The 13,453-nt window shown below is 43.4% G+C and overlaps 1 protein-coding gene across 2 annotated transcripts in view; it reads right to left on the minus strand.

Annotated features, from left to right (window-relative positions):
* Positions 1–13,453, minus strand: part of LOC132395348 (5'-AMP-activated protein kinase subunit gamma-2) — a 526,748-nt gene that overhangs the window by 296,497 nt on the left and 216,798 nt on the right. For both annotated transcript variants that reach the window (XM_059971827.1, XM_059971826.1), the window contains exon 3: positions 973–1,249. In XM_059971827.1, the coding sequence (XP_059827810.1) occupies positions 973–1,249 (277 nt within the window). The remainder of the gene's footprint in view (positions 1–972; positions 1,250–13,453) is intronic.

Below are 13,453 nucleotides of genomic sequence, written 5' to 3' on the forward strand. Positions count from 1 at the left end.
TCAGAAGGTGGCAGTAATGCATTTTAAAGCTGTTCGTCAGTTGCCATAAAAACCTCAGAAAAAGAAGAAGATTGCCTGCGTGGCAAGATAGAAAACAAAAAGGATAAGGAGTACTAACTTCCTGGAAATCATCCACCTCCACTGTAAAAAGTTCATACAAGGAATTACCTACAAGGAGCATTGAGAGTAGGGGAGATTCAAACAAGAGGACATGAGTTGAGAGTTAAGGGGCAAAAGTTTAGGGGTAACATCAAGGAATCTTCACCATCCAGGCCATGCTCTCTTATCGATGCTGCCATCAGGTCCCATTACACCGTTCAGGAACAGTTACTACCCTTCAACCATCAAGCTCCTGAATCAGCATAGAAAACTTCACTCAAAACTGATTCTACAAACTGTTGAACGTCCAGCTGAAGGGTCCCAGCCCAAAAAGTCAACTGTTTACTCTTTTCTGTAGATGCTGCCTGACCTGCTGAGTTCTTCCAGCATTCTGTGTGTGTTGCTCTGAATTTCTGTAGACTTTCTCTTGTTTGTGATCTTACTACAAAAGATGGACTCACTCTCAAGTACTCTACATTACAATGTTCTTGGCATTTTTAAATTATTATTTCTTTTTTTTGTATTTGCACGTTTTGTCATTTGCATGTAGATTGTCAGTGTTTGCATTTAGTTTTTCATTGACTCTATTGTTTGTCTTTGTTCTGCTGTGAACATCTAAAAGAAAATGTATCGCAGGGTAGTATGTAGTTCATATACGTATTTTGCTAATAAATTTTCTTTGAATTTTGAACATTGAGAAGCTGGAGTTTATTCTGGACAAAAGCAGAGCTGGTGTACAAGAGGTCTGAAATTATTTGTGAAGGAGAAAAAGTTGAATTGTGAGCAGGGATCAAGAAAGTGCAGGAGAGGAGACGGAATATGATCCCACCACCCAGTTCCCTATTCCAATGTCTATCCACAATAATGTCTTACCTTTCCTGGACCTGGAGAAGAACTTCATTGAGACGGGTGAGGTAGAGGTTGAGCTGCCAGAGGAATCCTTTGATGTCGAGCGAAATATGCCACTGAAGCTCATTCGTCGGGGAGACCTTGGTGAAGAGTCTTGGGGAAAAGGGAAGACCGTTTTGGGGGAACCTGGGCTTTGCTTCACTCTCACTGGGGCAGAGACAGGGCTGGACGGCCGATGGTAAAAATTCCGGGAAAAAAATCCTTTGGAGGGGCTGCCGCAGGAGTGGAAACTGTCTTCTCCCTGTGGAGAGGCACAAGAGTCAGGTCTGGGAGCACAAATCATAGCACAAAAGTCCACTGAGGAGATGATACACTGAAGCATTTCTACTTCTTCTCCGCACTTCTGAAGGACACGGAGAGCAAAGAAAAGCAACAATGTACAACAAAAAAACTTCAGCGCAGGGCCTGAACTGATTACAGTCAAGACTACAGTGAAACTGCACATATTACGAGAACAAACTGCAAAACTGAAAGGGACAACAATCATTCAAAGGTCGAAATGAGTAATTTTAAGAATTCTGAAATGGGCCAACCCTCTGGAAAGATCAGGGGGTTTGGAGCCAGAGGAATTGATTGTAGACTTCAGAAATGGAAAGCCAAGAGAACACACACCGGTGAGGAGTCAGCAGTGGAAAGGGTGAGCAGCTTCAAGCTCCTGGTGCCAACATCTCTTAAGGTTGAACCTGGGCCCAACACATTGATGCAATTAAAAAGAAGGCACACCAGCAGTTATATTTCATTAACAATTTGTGGAGATTTGGTATGTCACCTAAGACTCTAGCAAATCTCTATAGCTGTACCATGGAGAGCATTCTAACTGGTTGCATCACCGTCTGGTATGGAGAGGCCATTACACAGGATCTGGAAAATAGAGGTAAACTCAACTAGTTCCATCATGGGCACTAGCCTCAAAAAGGTTAGCATCCATCATTAAGGAATCTCACCACTCAGCCAGGACATGCCCTCTTCTCATTACTGCCATCAGAGAGGAGGTACAGAAGCAGTACCAATACCGGCCCCTGTAAAACACCACTAGTCACTGGCAGCCAACCAGAAAAGGATCCTTTTATTCCTACTTGCTCCCTCTTACTAATCAGGCAAAGCTCTAACCATGTCAGAATCAGAATCAGGTTTGTTATCACTGGCATGTGACGTGAAATTTGTTAACTTAGTTGCAGCAGTTCAATGCAATACATAAGATAGAAGAAAAAAATAATACTAATAATACATAAATCTTAGTATACTTTATACAGTATACATATATTGAACAGATTAAATATCATGCAAAAAACAGAAATAATATATAATTTTTTTAAAAAGTGAGGTAGTGTCCAAGGGTTCAATGTCTATTTAGGAATCGGATGGCAGAGGGGAAGAAGCTGTTCCTGAATCACTGAGTGTGTGCCTTCAGGCTTCTGTACCTCCTACCTGATAGTAACAGTGAGAAAAGGGCATGCCCCGGGTGCTGGAGGTCCTTAATAATGGACACTGCCTTTCTGAGACAACGTTCCTTGAAGAAGTCCTGGGTATTTTGCAGGCTAGTACCCAAGAAGGAGCTGATTAAACTCATAACCCTCTGCAGCTTCTTTCGATCCTATGCAGTAGCCCCTCCATACCAGACAGTGATTCAGCCTGTCAGAATGCACTCCACGGTACATCTATAGAAGTTTCTGAGTGCATTTGCTGACATACCAAATCGCTTCAAACTTCTAAAAAAGTATAGCCACTGTCTTGTCTTCTTTATAACTGCATCGATATGTTGGGACCAGGTTAGATCCTCAGAGATCTTGACACCGGAGAACTTGAAGCTGCTCACTCTCTTCACTTCTGATTCCTCTATGCGGATTGGTATGTGTTCCTTCGTCTCACCCTTCCTGAAGTCTACAATCAGCTCTTTCAGACAGAATAACATTTACAGGTGAGAGCAACCTCGCCTCTATGGACTCTGTCTATACTTCTCACTGCTTCAGCAAAGCAGCCAGCTTAATCAAAGACGGCACTCACCCTGGACATTCTGTCTTCTCCTCTACCCCATTCAGCTGAGAACACAAAGGTTTGAAAGCACTTACCATCAGGCTAAAAGACAGCTTCTATCCCACTTTTCTAATATTCTTGAATTAACTCCTTATACGACAAGATGGATCTTGGTCTCACAATCTACCTCGATATAATCTTGCACTTTATTGCTAACCTGCACTCTACCTTTTTGGTAGTGCTTATGCTATATTCTGCATTCTGTTATTGTTTTACCTTATGCATCCATGTAATAATTAGATCTGCACGAACAGCGCAAAACAAGCTTTTCATTGCATCTTGGTTCATGTGACAGTAATAGACCAATACCATTTCTGCATTCTGTTCTGTTTTTCTATTGAACTACCTTGACGTACTTAGGAGTGGCATGATCTGTGTGGACGGAATGCAAACAAGCTATCTGTACCTCAGTATTTGTGACAAGAATAAACCAATTACCAATTATCTATGGAGCATGATTTTATTTCATCTCATTTACTTAATCATTAATTTCTCTTTACCATTAAGTTATAAAAGACAGGCATAAAAAATGATAAACAAGTGAGCTCAGTTTGAAAACCTGCAGTCTCAGAGGACTAAAGTCCATTTGCTACCATTTTCCTGATTTCTAAGGATGGAGAGCCAAGAAGTGGAAATCTATCAATAAGATGGGCCGAGTGGCTTCCATCTCTATAATATATTTTCAGAAAAAAAAACTTACCACACACTCTTGAACATCTACAGATTTACTATTGAAAGTATCCTGAGTGGTTGCATGGTGGTCTGGTACAGCAATTCAAATACACAAGAAGCTGCAGAATGTAGTGGACCCTGCCTGATACATCACCGGAAAATACTCCCCCCACCCCCACCCCCCCCCCCCCCACCATTAGTAGCAACTACAAGAAGCAATGCCTCAAGAAAGCAACATCTATCCATCTATCACCTGCAAGCTTGTACTCTTTTCCACCCACTTCTTATTCTGGCTCCTGCTGAAGGGTCCCGACCCAAAACATTGACTGTTTATTCTCCTCCATAGATGCTGCCTGACCAGCTGATTTCCTCTAGCATTTTGTGTGTGTTGCTCTGGATTTCCAGGAACTGCAAATTCCTGTGTTTATCTCTCATCACAGATCACCAGCATGTGGGCTATGCCTTCCTCTTAACAGCTACCATTGAGCAGGAGGTACAGAAACTCTGAGTCCCACACTACTAGGTTCAAGAACAGCTACTTCCCTTCAAACATTAATTTCTTGAACCAAACAGCACAACTGTAGTTCAGCGACTTGATCACTTAGCTCCAAAACAGACCTTTCTCTGTGAACATGTCCTCTCTAATGCTCTGTTCCTGTGAGACTGATAGCACAAAGCTCAGATTACATTTACAATCAAAGTGTATCTATATTACACAACGTTCACATACATCTCTTTACAGGCAGCCACACAAAACCAAGAAACCCAAAAGAATCTATATAAAACAAAACCTTCAAACACCCAATGTGCAGAGAGAGAAAAAATTGTGCAACAATAAAAACGCAAATAGGATTTAGAACAAAAGTGAGCCCATACCACAAAGCTGACAGGCTGAGGTTGACGAAATCGCCAGCCTCAGTCACACGTTTGCACGAGGTCCTGGGACCACTGATCCCAACGGTTACCTGCTCAGACTACTAAACCACAACCCAAAAGTACAGATCAGTAACTGAAGAGAGAGAGCCCAATTACTCTACATGATAAAATATTAATAACACCATGCATGGGGCACAAGTCTGATATCAGCTGATCAGACTGCTGCTGGTGTGGTACTCACCCAGCTCTGATCAAGCCACACATCTGGCACAAAGTTCAAAGAAAAATTTTATTTTCAGAGTACATACATGTCACCACATGAGCAACAAACTGTGCAAATGCAAATATAAATAAATAGTAGTAAGTAAGGAGAGCATGAAATAACAACATAAAGAGTCCTTAAAATGAAATGATGGACTGTGGGAACACCAGAAATAGAATCAGTCTAGTTATCCTCTTTTGCCTGATGGTCGAGGGGTAGTAACTGTTCTCAAACCTGGTAGTGCAAGTCCTGAGGCTCTTGTAGCTTCTAGCTGATGGCAGCAGCGACAAAAGAGCATGGCCTGGGTGGTGAGAATCTTTGATGATAGGCGTTGCTTTTCTACAGCAATGTTTCATGTAGATATGCTCAGTGGTTGGGAGGGTTTTAGCTTGACGTACTGGGCCAAATCCACTACTTTTGTAGGAGTTCTGCTCTAAGGCATTGGTATTCTGATACCAGGCCATGATGCAGCCAGTTAATACACTTTCCACCACATATCTATATAAGTTTGTCAAAGTTTTTGATGACATGCTGAATCTCTGCAGCCTCCTGAGGAAGTAGAGGTTATATCATGCTTTCTTTGCAATTACATTTGTATTATGGGTTCAGGACAAGTCCTCTGAGAAAGTGACACCTCAGAATTTAAAGTTACTGACCCTCTCCATCTCTGATCCTCTGATGAATACTGGCTCATGGACCTCCAGTTTCCCTCTCCTGAAATTTACAATCAGTTCCTTATTGACATCAAGTGAGAGGTTGTTGTCATTACACCACTCAGCCAAATTTTCAATCTCCTTCCCATATATCAATTCATCACCAACTTTGATATGGCCCACAACAGTGGTGTCATCAGCAAACTTGAACATGGTTTTGGAGTTGTACTTAGCCACACAGTTATAGGTGTAAGCTAGTAGAGTCGGGGGCTGAGTGGTATCACACTCGGTAGCCATGTTATTTACATGCACCTGCTTATTAATCTAAATACTTAATCAGCCAATCATATGGCAGCAAGTCAATACATTAGAGCATGCAGACCTGGTCAAGAGGTTCAGTTGCTGTTCAGACCAAACATCAGAATGGGGAAGAAATGTGATCTAAGTGTCGTTGACCATTATTGGTGACAGACAAGGTGATTTCAGTATGTCAGAAACTGCTGATCTCCTGGGATTTTCATGCACAACAGAGAAAAAAACCAAAAAAAACCCACATCCAGTAATCGGCAGTTCTGTGGGTGAAATTGCCTTATTATTGGGGAAAGTGAGAAGAGAATGGCCAGATTGGTTCAAGCTAATGATCCCGAGATTTTTTTTAGAGTTTACAGAAAATGGTGAGAGGAACAAAAACAAACATCCAGTGAGTGGCAGTTCTGTGGGTGAAAACACCTTGTTAATGAGAGAAGTCGGAGGAGAATGACCAGACTGGTTCAAGCTGCCAGGAAAGTGACAGTAACTCAAATAACCGCACAGTACAACAGTGGTGTGCAGAAGAGCATCTCTGAATGCACATGTCAAACCTTGAAGTGGATGGGCTACAACAGCAGAAAACCACAAATACACACTCAGAGGTCACTTTATTAGGTACAGGAGGTGGAATTAAAACATAACTGAAGGCTTTGCAAGTAGTATCTAAGTTAACCGCTAATGCACAAATTAATCTATTCTGCTGACAGACAGTAGTGTAAACAAGAGACTCAGTCTACTTTTCTCTGCCAAACCTATATGTAGGTACACATTTATGGCTTCTCACACTAAGCCTGGATGATCATCTCTGCCTCCCTATCCTCTAATAGCTCCTTTTCAAGCCCATGATTTGGAACGAGGTTTTTGTCATCGTTTTCATTGAAGAACATTCCAATAAAGCGACGTAGCGAGATCCTACTGCCCCTTACATCACTGGTGTTAAGGGCAGCAATGTAGGTCCTCCGTCTCCGGTGGCGTTCAGGGCTTTCCTCATCATGTCATTAGATCAGTTTTCACAGTCATTCATGTTCTGGGTGGAGACTCAGGAATACCGCCACACTCAGATAGAATCATAGAACCATAGAACATTACAGCACAGAAACAGGCCTTCTGGCTCTTCTTGGCTGTGCCGAACCATTTTTCTGCCTAGTCCCACTGACCTGTACCTGGGCCATATCCCTCCAAACCCCTCTCATCCATGTACCTGTCCAAGTTTTTCTTAAATGTTAAAAGTGAGCTGGCATTTACTACTTCATCTGGCAGCTCATTCCACACTCCCACCACTCTGTCTGAAGAAGCCCCCCCCCCCATGTTCCCTTCAAACTTTTCCCCCTTCACCCTTAACCCATGTCCTCTGGTTTTTTTCTCCCCTAGCCTCAGTGGAAAAAGCCTGCTTACATTCACTCTATCTATACCCATCATAATTTTATATACCTCTATCAAATCTCCCCTCATTCTTCTATGCTCCAGGGAATAAAGTCCTAACCTATTCAACCTTTCTCTGTAATTCAGTTTCTCAAGTCCTGGCAACATCCTTGTAAACCTTCTCTGCACTCTTTCAACCTTATTAATATCCTTCCCGTAATTAGGTGACCAAAACTGCACACAATACTCCAAATTCGGTCTTATACAACCAATGTCTTATACAACCTCACCATAACATTCCAACTCTTATACTCAATACTTTGATTTATAAAGGCCATTGTACCAAAAGCTCTCTTCATGATCCTATCTACCTGTGACACCACTTTTAGGGAATTTTGCATCTGTATTCCCAGATCCCTCTGTTCTACTGCACTCCTTGGTGCCCTACCATTTACCTTGTATGTTCTACCTTGGTTTGTCCTTCCAAAGTGCAATACCTCACACTTGTCTGTATTAAACTCCATCTGCCATTTTTCAGCCCATTTTTCCAGCTGGTCCAAATCCCTCTGCAAGCTTTGAAAACCTTCTTCACTGTCCACTACATCACCAATCTTTGTGTCATCAGCAAAGATGTAGAAAGATTCTTCATTGCTGTTTCTGTAACAATTTCATTTTACCAGTCAAGATTAAACACAGAAAACCTCCAGGACAATATAGGCCCTTCGGCCCACAAAGCTGTGCCTTCGAAATTACTAGGCTTACCTATAGTCCTCTATTTCACTAAGCTCCATGCACCTATCTAAAAGCCTCTTAAAATACCCTATTGTATCCACAGCCGACAGCACACTCCACGCACTCACCACTCTCTGAGTGAAAAAACTTACCCCTGACATCTCTTCTGTACCTACTCCCTAACACCTTAAAACTGTGTCCTCTTGTGGCAACCATTTCAGCCCTGGGAAAAAGCCTCTGACTATCCACACGAACAATGCCTGTCATCATCTTATACAGTTCTATCAGGTCACCTCATCTTCTGTCACTCCAAGGAGAAAACCTATTCTCATAATGCATGCTCACCAATCCAGGCAACATCCTTGTAAATCTCCTCTTCAACCTTTCTTTGGCTTCCACAACCTTCCTGTAGTGAGGTGACCAGAAGTGAGCACAGTACTCCAAGTGGGGTCTGACCAGGGTCCTATATAGCTACAACATTACCTCTCGGCTCCTAAATTCAGTTCCGCGATTGATTAAGGCCAATACACCATATGCCTTCTTAACCACAGAGTCAATATGCGCAGCTGCTTTGAGCATCCCTTGGACTCGGACCCCAAGATCCCTCTGATCCTCCACACTGCCAAGAGTCTTACTATTAATATTATATTCTGCCATCATATTTGACCAACCAAAATGAACCACTTCATACTTATCTGGGTTGAACTGCATCTGCCACTTCTCAGCCCAGCTTTGCATCCTATCACTGTCCCGCTGTAACCTCTGACAGCCCTCCACACTATCCACAACACCTCCAACCTTTGTGTCATCAGCAAACTTACTAACCCATCCCTCCACTTCCTCATCCACGGCATTTATAGAAATCACGAAGAGTAAGGGTCCCAGAACAGATCCCTGAGGCACTCCACTGGTGACTGACCTCCATGCAGAATATGATCCGTGTACAACCACTCTTTGCCTTCTGTGGGCAAGCCAGTTCTGGATCCACAAAGCAATGTCCCCTTGGATCCCATGCCTCCTTACTTTCTCAACAAGCCTTGCATGGGGTACCTTATCAAATGCCTTGCTGAAATCCATATACACTACATCTACTGCTCTTCCTTCATCAATCTGTTTAGTCACATCCTCAACAAATTCAATCAGGCACATAAGGTACAACCTGCCCTTGACAAAGCCATGCTGACTACTCCTAATCATATTATACCTCTCCAAATGTTCATAAATCCTGGCTCTCAGGATCTTCTCCATCAACTTACCAACCACTCAGGTAAGACTCACTGGTCTGTAAGTTCCTAGGCTATCTCTTCTCTCTTTCTTGAATAAAGGAACAACATCCGCAATCCTCCAATCCTCTGGAACCTCTCCCGTCCCCATTGATGATGCAAAGATCATCGCCAGAGGCTCAACAATCTCCTCCCTCGCCTCCCACAGTAGCCTGGGGTACATCTCATCGGGTCCCGGCAACTTATCCAACTTGATGCTTTCCAAAAGCTCCAGCACATCCACTTTCTTAATATCTACATGCTCAAACTTTTCAGTCTGCTGCAAGTCATCACTACAATCACCAAGATCCTTTTCCATAGTGAATACTTAAGTAAAGTATTCATTAAGTACCTCTGCTATTTTCTCCGGTTCCATACAGACTTTCCCACTGTCACACTTGATAGGTCCTATTCTTTCACGTCTTATCCTCTTGCTCTTCACATACTTGTAGAATGCCTTGGGGTTTTCCTTAATTCTGCCCGCCAAGGCCTTCTCATGGCCCCTTCTGGCTCTCCTAAGTTCCTTCTTAAGCTCCTTCCTAGTAGCCTTATAATCTTCTAGATTGTAAGCTCTGAGCTGAACCTTCAAACCTGAAAGGCCAGTGGACCATTCTTAGTCTGGCTTTGACCTGTTTGGCAAGGGGTGACCCTACCAAGAGCCAAAGCATAAAGCCCTGATTCCAGCCAACATAGCTCTCTGGATCACTAAGACATGCCTCCAAACCCTACGACAAGGTTGTGGTCCTCTTGGAGGTCATAGTGAGATAATTCACGGAAACAAGTCCTTTGTTCCACCAAGTCTGTACTGACTACCAATCACCCATTTTAATGATAGAGCATCAAAGCTTAGCTTTATTTGTCACACAAACATCAAAATATACAATGAAATGTGTTGTTTGCAACAAGTCAAATCAGCGGACACTGTGCTGGGCAACCCGCAAGTGTCACCAAGCTTCTGGCATCAAAATAGCATGTTTAGATTAGATTAGATTCAACTTTATTGTCATTGTGCTGAGTACAGATACAAAGCCAATGAAATGCAGTTAGCATCTAACCAGAAGTGCACAGAATAGTGTTATTTACAAAATAACTGCAAATAAAAAGTAAGTGCTACAGCACACAAATATAAAAGTACTGAGTCAGTACAATTTGGGTGGAATACTGCTTAGCGCTGTGATGTGAGGTTTAGCAGCATCACAGCTTCAGGGAAGAAGCTCTTCCTGTGCCTGCTGGTGCGGGGGCAGAGGCTCCTGTAGCCTTTACCGGATGTGAGGAGATAATGCTTTTCGCCCTGCCCAGGCAGCGTTTATGGTAGATGTTCTCAAAGGTGGGATAATCCGCTGGGCAGTTTTCACCACCTGCTGGAGTGCTTTGCGGTCCAATATGGGACAATTGCCATACCACACTCAGATGCAGTCGGTGAGTATGCTCTCAATGGTACAGTGGTAGAAGTCCGTCAGTATCCTGGGACAGAGGTGAGCTTTCTTGATGCTCCACAGGAAATAAAGGCACTATTGCGCCTTTTTGATCAGGATGTAGGAGTTCAGGGACCAGGTGAGATCCTCGGAAACGTGGACACCAAGGAATTTGAAGCTTGATACACGCTCCACTACGACTCCGTTGATGTAGATGGGGATGCCTGAAGTCCACGCTGATCTCCTTAGACTTTTGGATGTTAAGGACCAGGTTGTTGTTGGCACAACACAGTGCCAGGTGCTGGACCTCATCCCTGTAGGCCGTCTCATCATCCCTCTGATCAGGCCAACTACCGTGGTGATGTCTGCGAACTTGATTATGAAGTTAGAACCAGGTACAGGAACGCAGTCATTGGTGAAAAAGGAGTCTAGAAGAGGGCTCAGCACACAGCCTTGAGGCACGCCGGTGTTCAGGGTGAGAATGGAGGAGGAGAGGTTGTCTAACTTAACAGATTGGGGTCTGTTAGTCAGAAAGTCCAATTGCAGAGGGATGAGCTGATACCAAGCTGATGAAGTTTGGTGATCAGCTTGGAGGGGATCATAGTATTGAATGCCAAACTAAAGTCAACGAACAGCATTCTGACATAAGAGTTGGGGCTGTCCAGGTGGGTCAGGGCAGAGTGAAGTGCCATGGAGATGGCATCCTCTGTTGACCTGTTGGTGCGATAGGCAAATTGATGGGGGTCCAGGGTAGTGGGCAGACAGGATTTCAGGTGTGATAGAACCAGCCTCTCAAAGCACTTTGCAATGATAGGGGCAAGTGCAACTGGGCGGAAGTCATTCAGGCCCGTGCCAGTGGAATGTTTCAGCACTGGCACAATGGTGGCGATCTTGAAGCTTGTGGGGCAATTGCCTGGGTCAGGGACAGATTGAAAATGTCCATGCAAACCCCAGCCAACTGCCTAGAAAACAAACTCTGAGCACACGGTCAGGTATTCCATCCGGAGCAGCCGCCTTCCGTACATTCACCCTGCTCAGGGTGGTGCAAACATCAGAGGTGGAAAGTGAGAGAGGCAGTTCACCAGGTGGAAGGTCCGCTTTGAGGGTGACCTCCTTGTTCTCTCGGTCAAAGCGAGCATTGAAGTAATTGAGCTCATCAGGAGGGAAGCAGAGCTGGAAGGGGGCACAGTACTAGGTGGTTTAAAGCCTGTAATGACCTGTATGCCATGCCACATGCGCCGGGGGTCCGAGGAGTTGAAATACTCCTCGATTCTCTGCTTGTATATGTGTTTAGCCTGAGAGATTCCCCTCCTCAGGTTGGCCCTGGCTGAGCTGTAAGCCTCCCGGTCTCCAGACATGAAGGCTGAATCATTGGCTTTGAACAGGAGGCGAACCTCTCTGTTCATGCATGGTTTCTAATTGGGGAAAACTTTTATTTGTTTTTGTGATGTCACTCTATCTACACATTTGTTGATGTACTCAAGGGCAGAGTCGGTATATAAGTCAATGTTAATCTGAGAGTCTGTGGTGGCATGGGTATGCAAACCTCTTCTGCATTGATGCTGATTGACCTGCTGAGAATTTCCAAGTTTCTCTTTTAATTTCTTATGTTTGATAGTTTTATTTCCGCATTTATTTATTTCTGTATGTACGTATCCATTTATTTATTTATTTATTTATTGAGATACAGCGTGGAATAGGCCCTTATGGCCCTTCAAACCACACCTCCCAACCATGCCACCCAGCAACCACTCCCAATTTTAACCATAGCCTAATCACAGGGCAATTTACAATGACCAAATAAACTACCAACCAATACATCTTTGAACAGAGGGAGGAAACCATAGCACCCAGAGAAAACCCACACTGTCACAGGGAGAATGTACAAACTCCTTATAGGCAGCGTTGGGAACTGAACTCGGATCGCTGGTACTGTGAAGCATTGTGCTAACCACTACGTTACTGTGCATTCTTCTCAGTTACAACCTCTTGATTTGTTTCTAAATCAAACCCTTCAGAATCAGAATCAGTTTTATTATCATTGACATATGAGTTTGCTGTTCACAGCGTGCTATACGATAAAGATAAAAGGACTAGCTTTATTTGTCATATGTACATCAAAACATACAGTGAAATGCACCACCTGTGTCAAATCAAATCAGCAGAATTGTGCAGAGCAGCCCATGAGTGTCATCTATAGCAGCCATTCTCAACGGGGGCCATATGAGCCTTTTGGGGGCCCTGGCACATTTGAAAGGGGCCACTGACTGAAAACTGTGAGAAGGGGAGCCCCAGGTATTTATGGGGGCCCTGGTAACTGAACCGATGAAATACACAAGCAGCAACCTTCATTGCAGTCAATAGTTTCCCTCCTATTTGTAATATCTTTCCAACACACTGTTTGAATTTGGCGCACTTGGTAAATTCATTGCTTAAGTTCCTCCCACACAGCCTCACTTCAGATTGCACAGGGTCAACGTATTCAATTAATTATTGCCATACGTCACTCTCGGAAGATCAGCATGTCTTGCTAGGCCTTTTTTAGCCTAGTAACTTCAAAGTTTATGTGTTTGAATATATTATATGTTAAGGTAGGTTGTGAAAAGTGTTTATTATTGCACTGTGGGAAAAAGCCCAAAGATTTTTTATTGCCTTTCCCCCAACATATTTGGTTGAGACTGCAGTCTTTAAGGTAGCTTCCTTGACAAAACCCAGGAAAAGAATTGATATCGCAACAAGAAGTGACCTCCAGCTGTCATTATCTAATTTGGAGTCCGATATCATGAAACTTGCAGAAAAGCACCAAGCTCAAGGATCGCATTAGGCCTGATAGATGTTTAATTTCATACATTTATCATTGTTTTAAGT

This window comes from Hypanus sabinus, chromosome 6 (assembly GCF_030144855.1).
Source record: "Hypanus sabinus isolate sHypSab1 chromosome 6, sHypSab1.hap1, whole genome shotgun sequence".
NCBI lineage: Eukaryota > Metazoa > Chordata > Chondrichthyes > Myliobatiformes > Dasyatidae > Hypanus > Hypanus sabinus.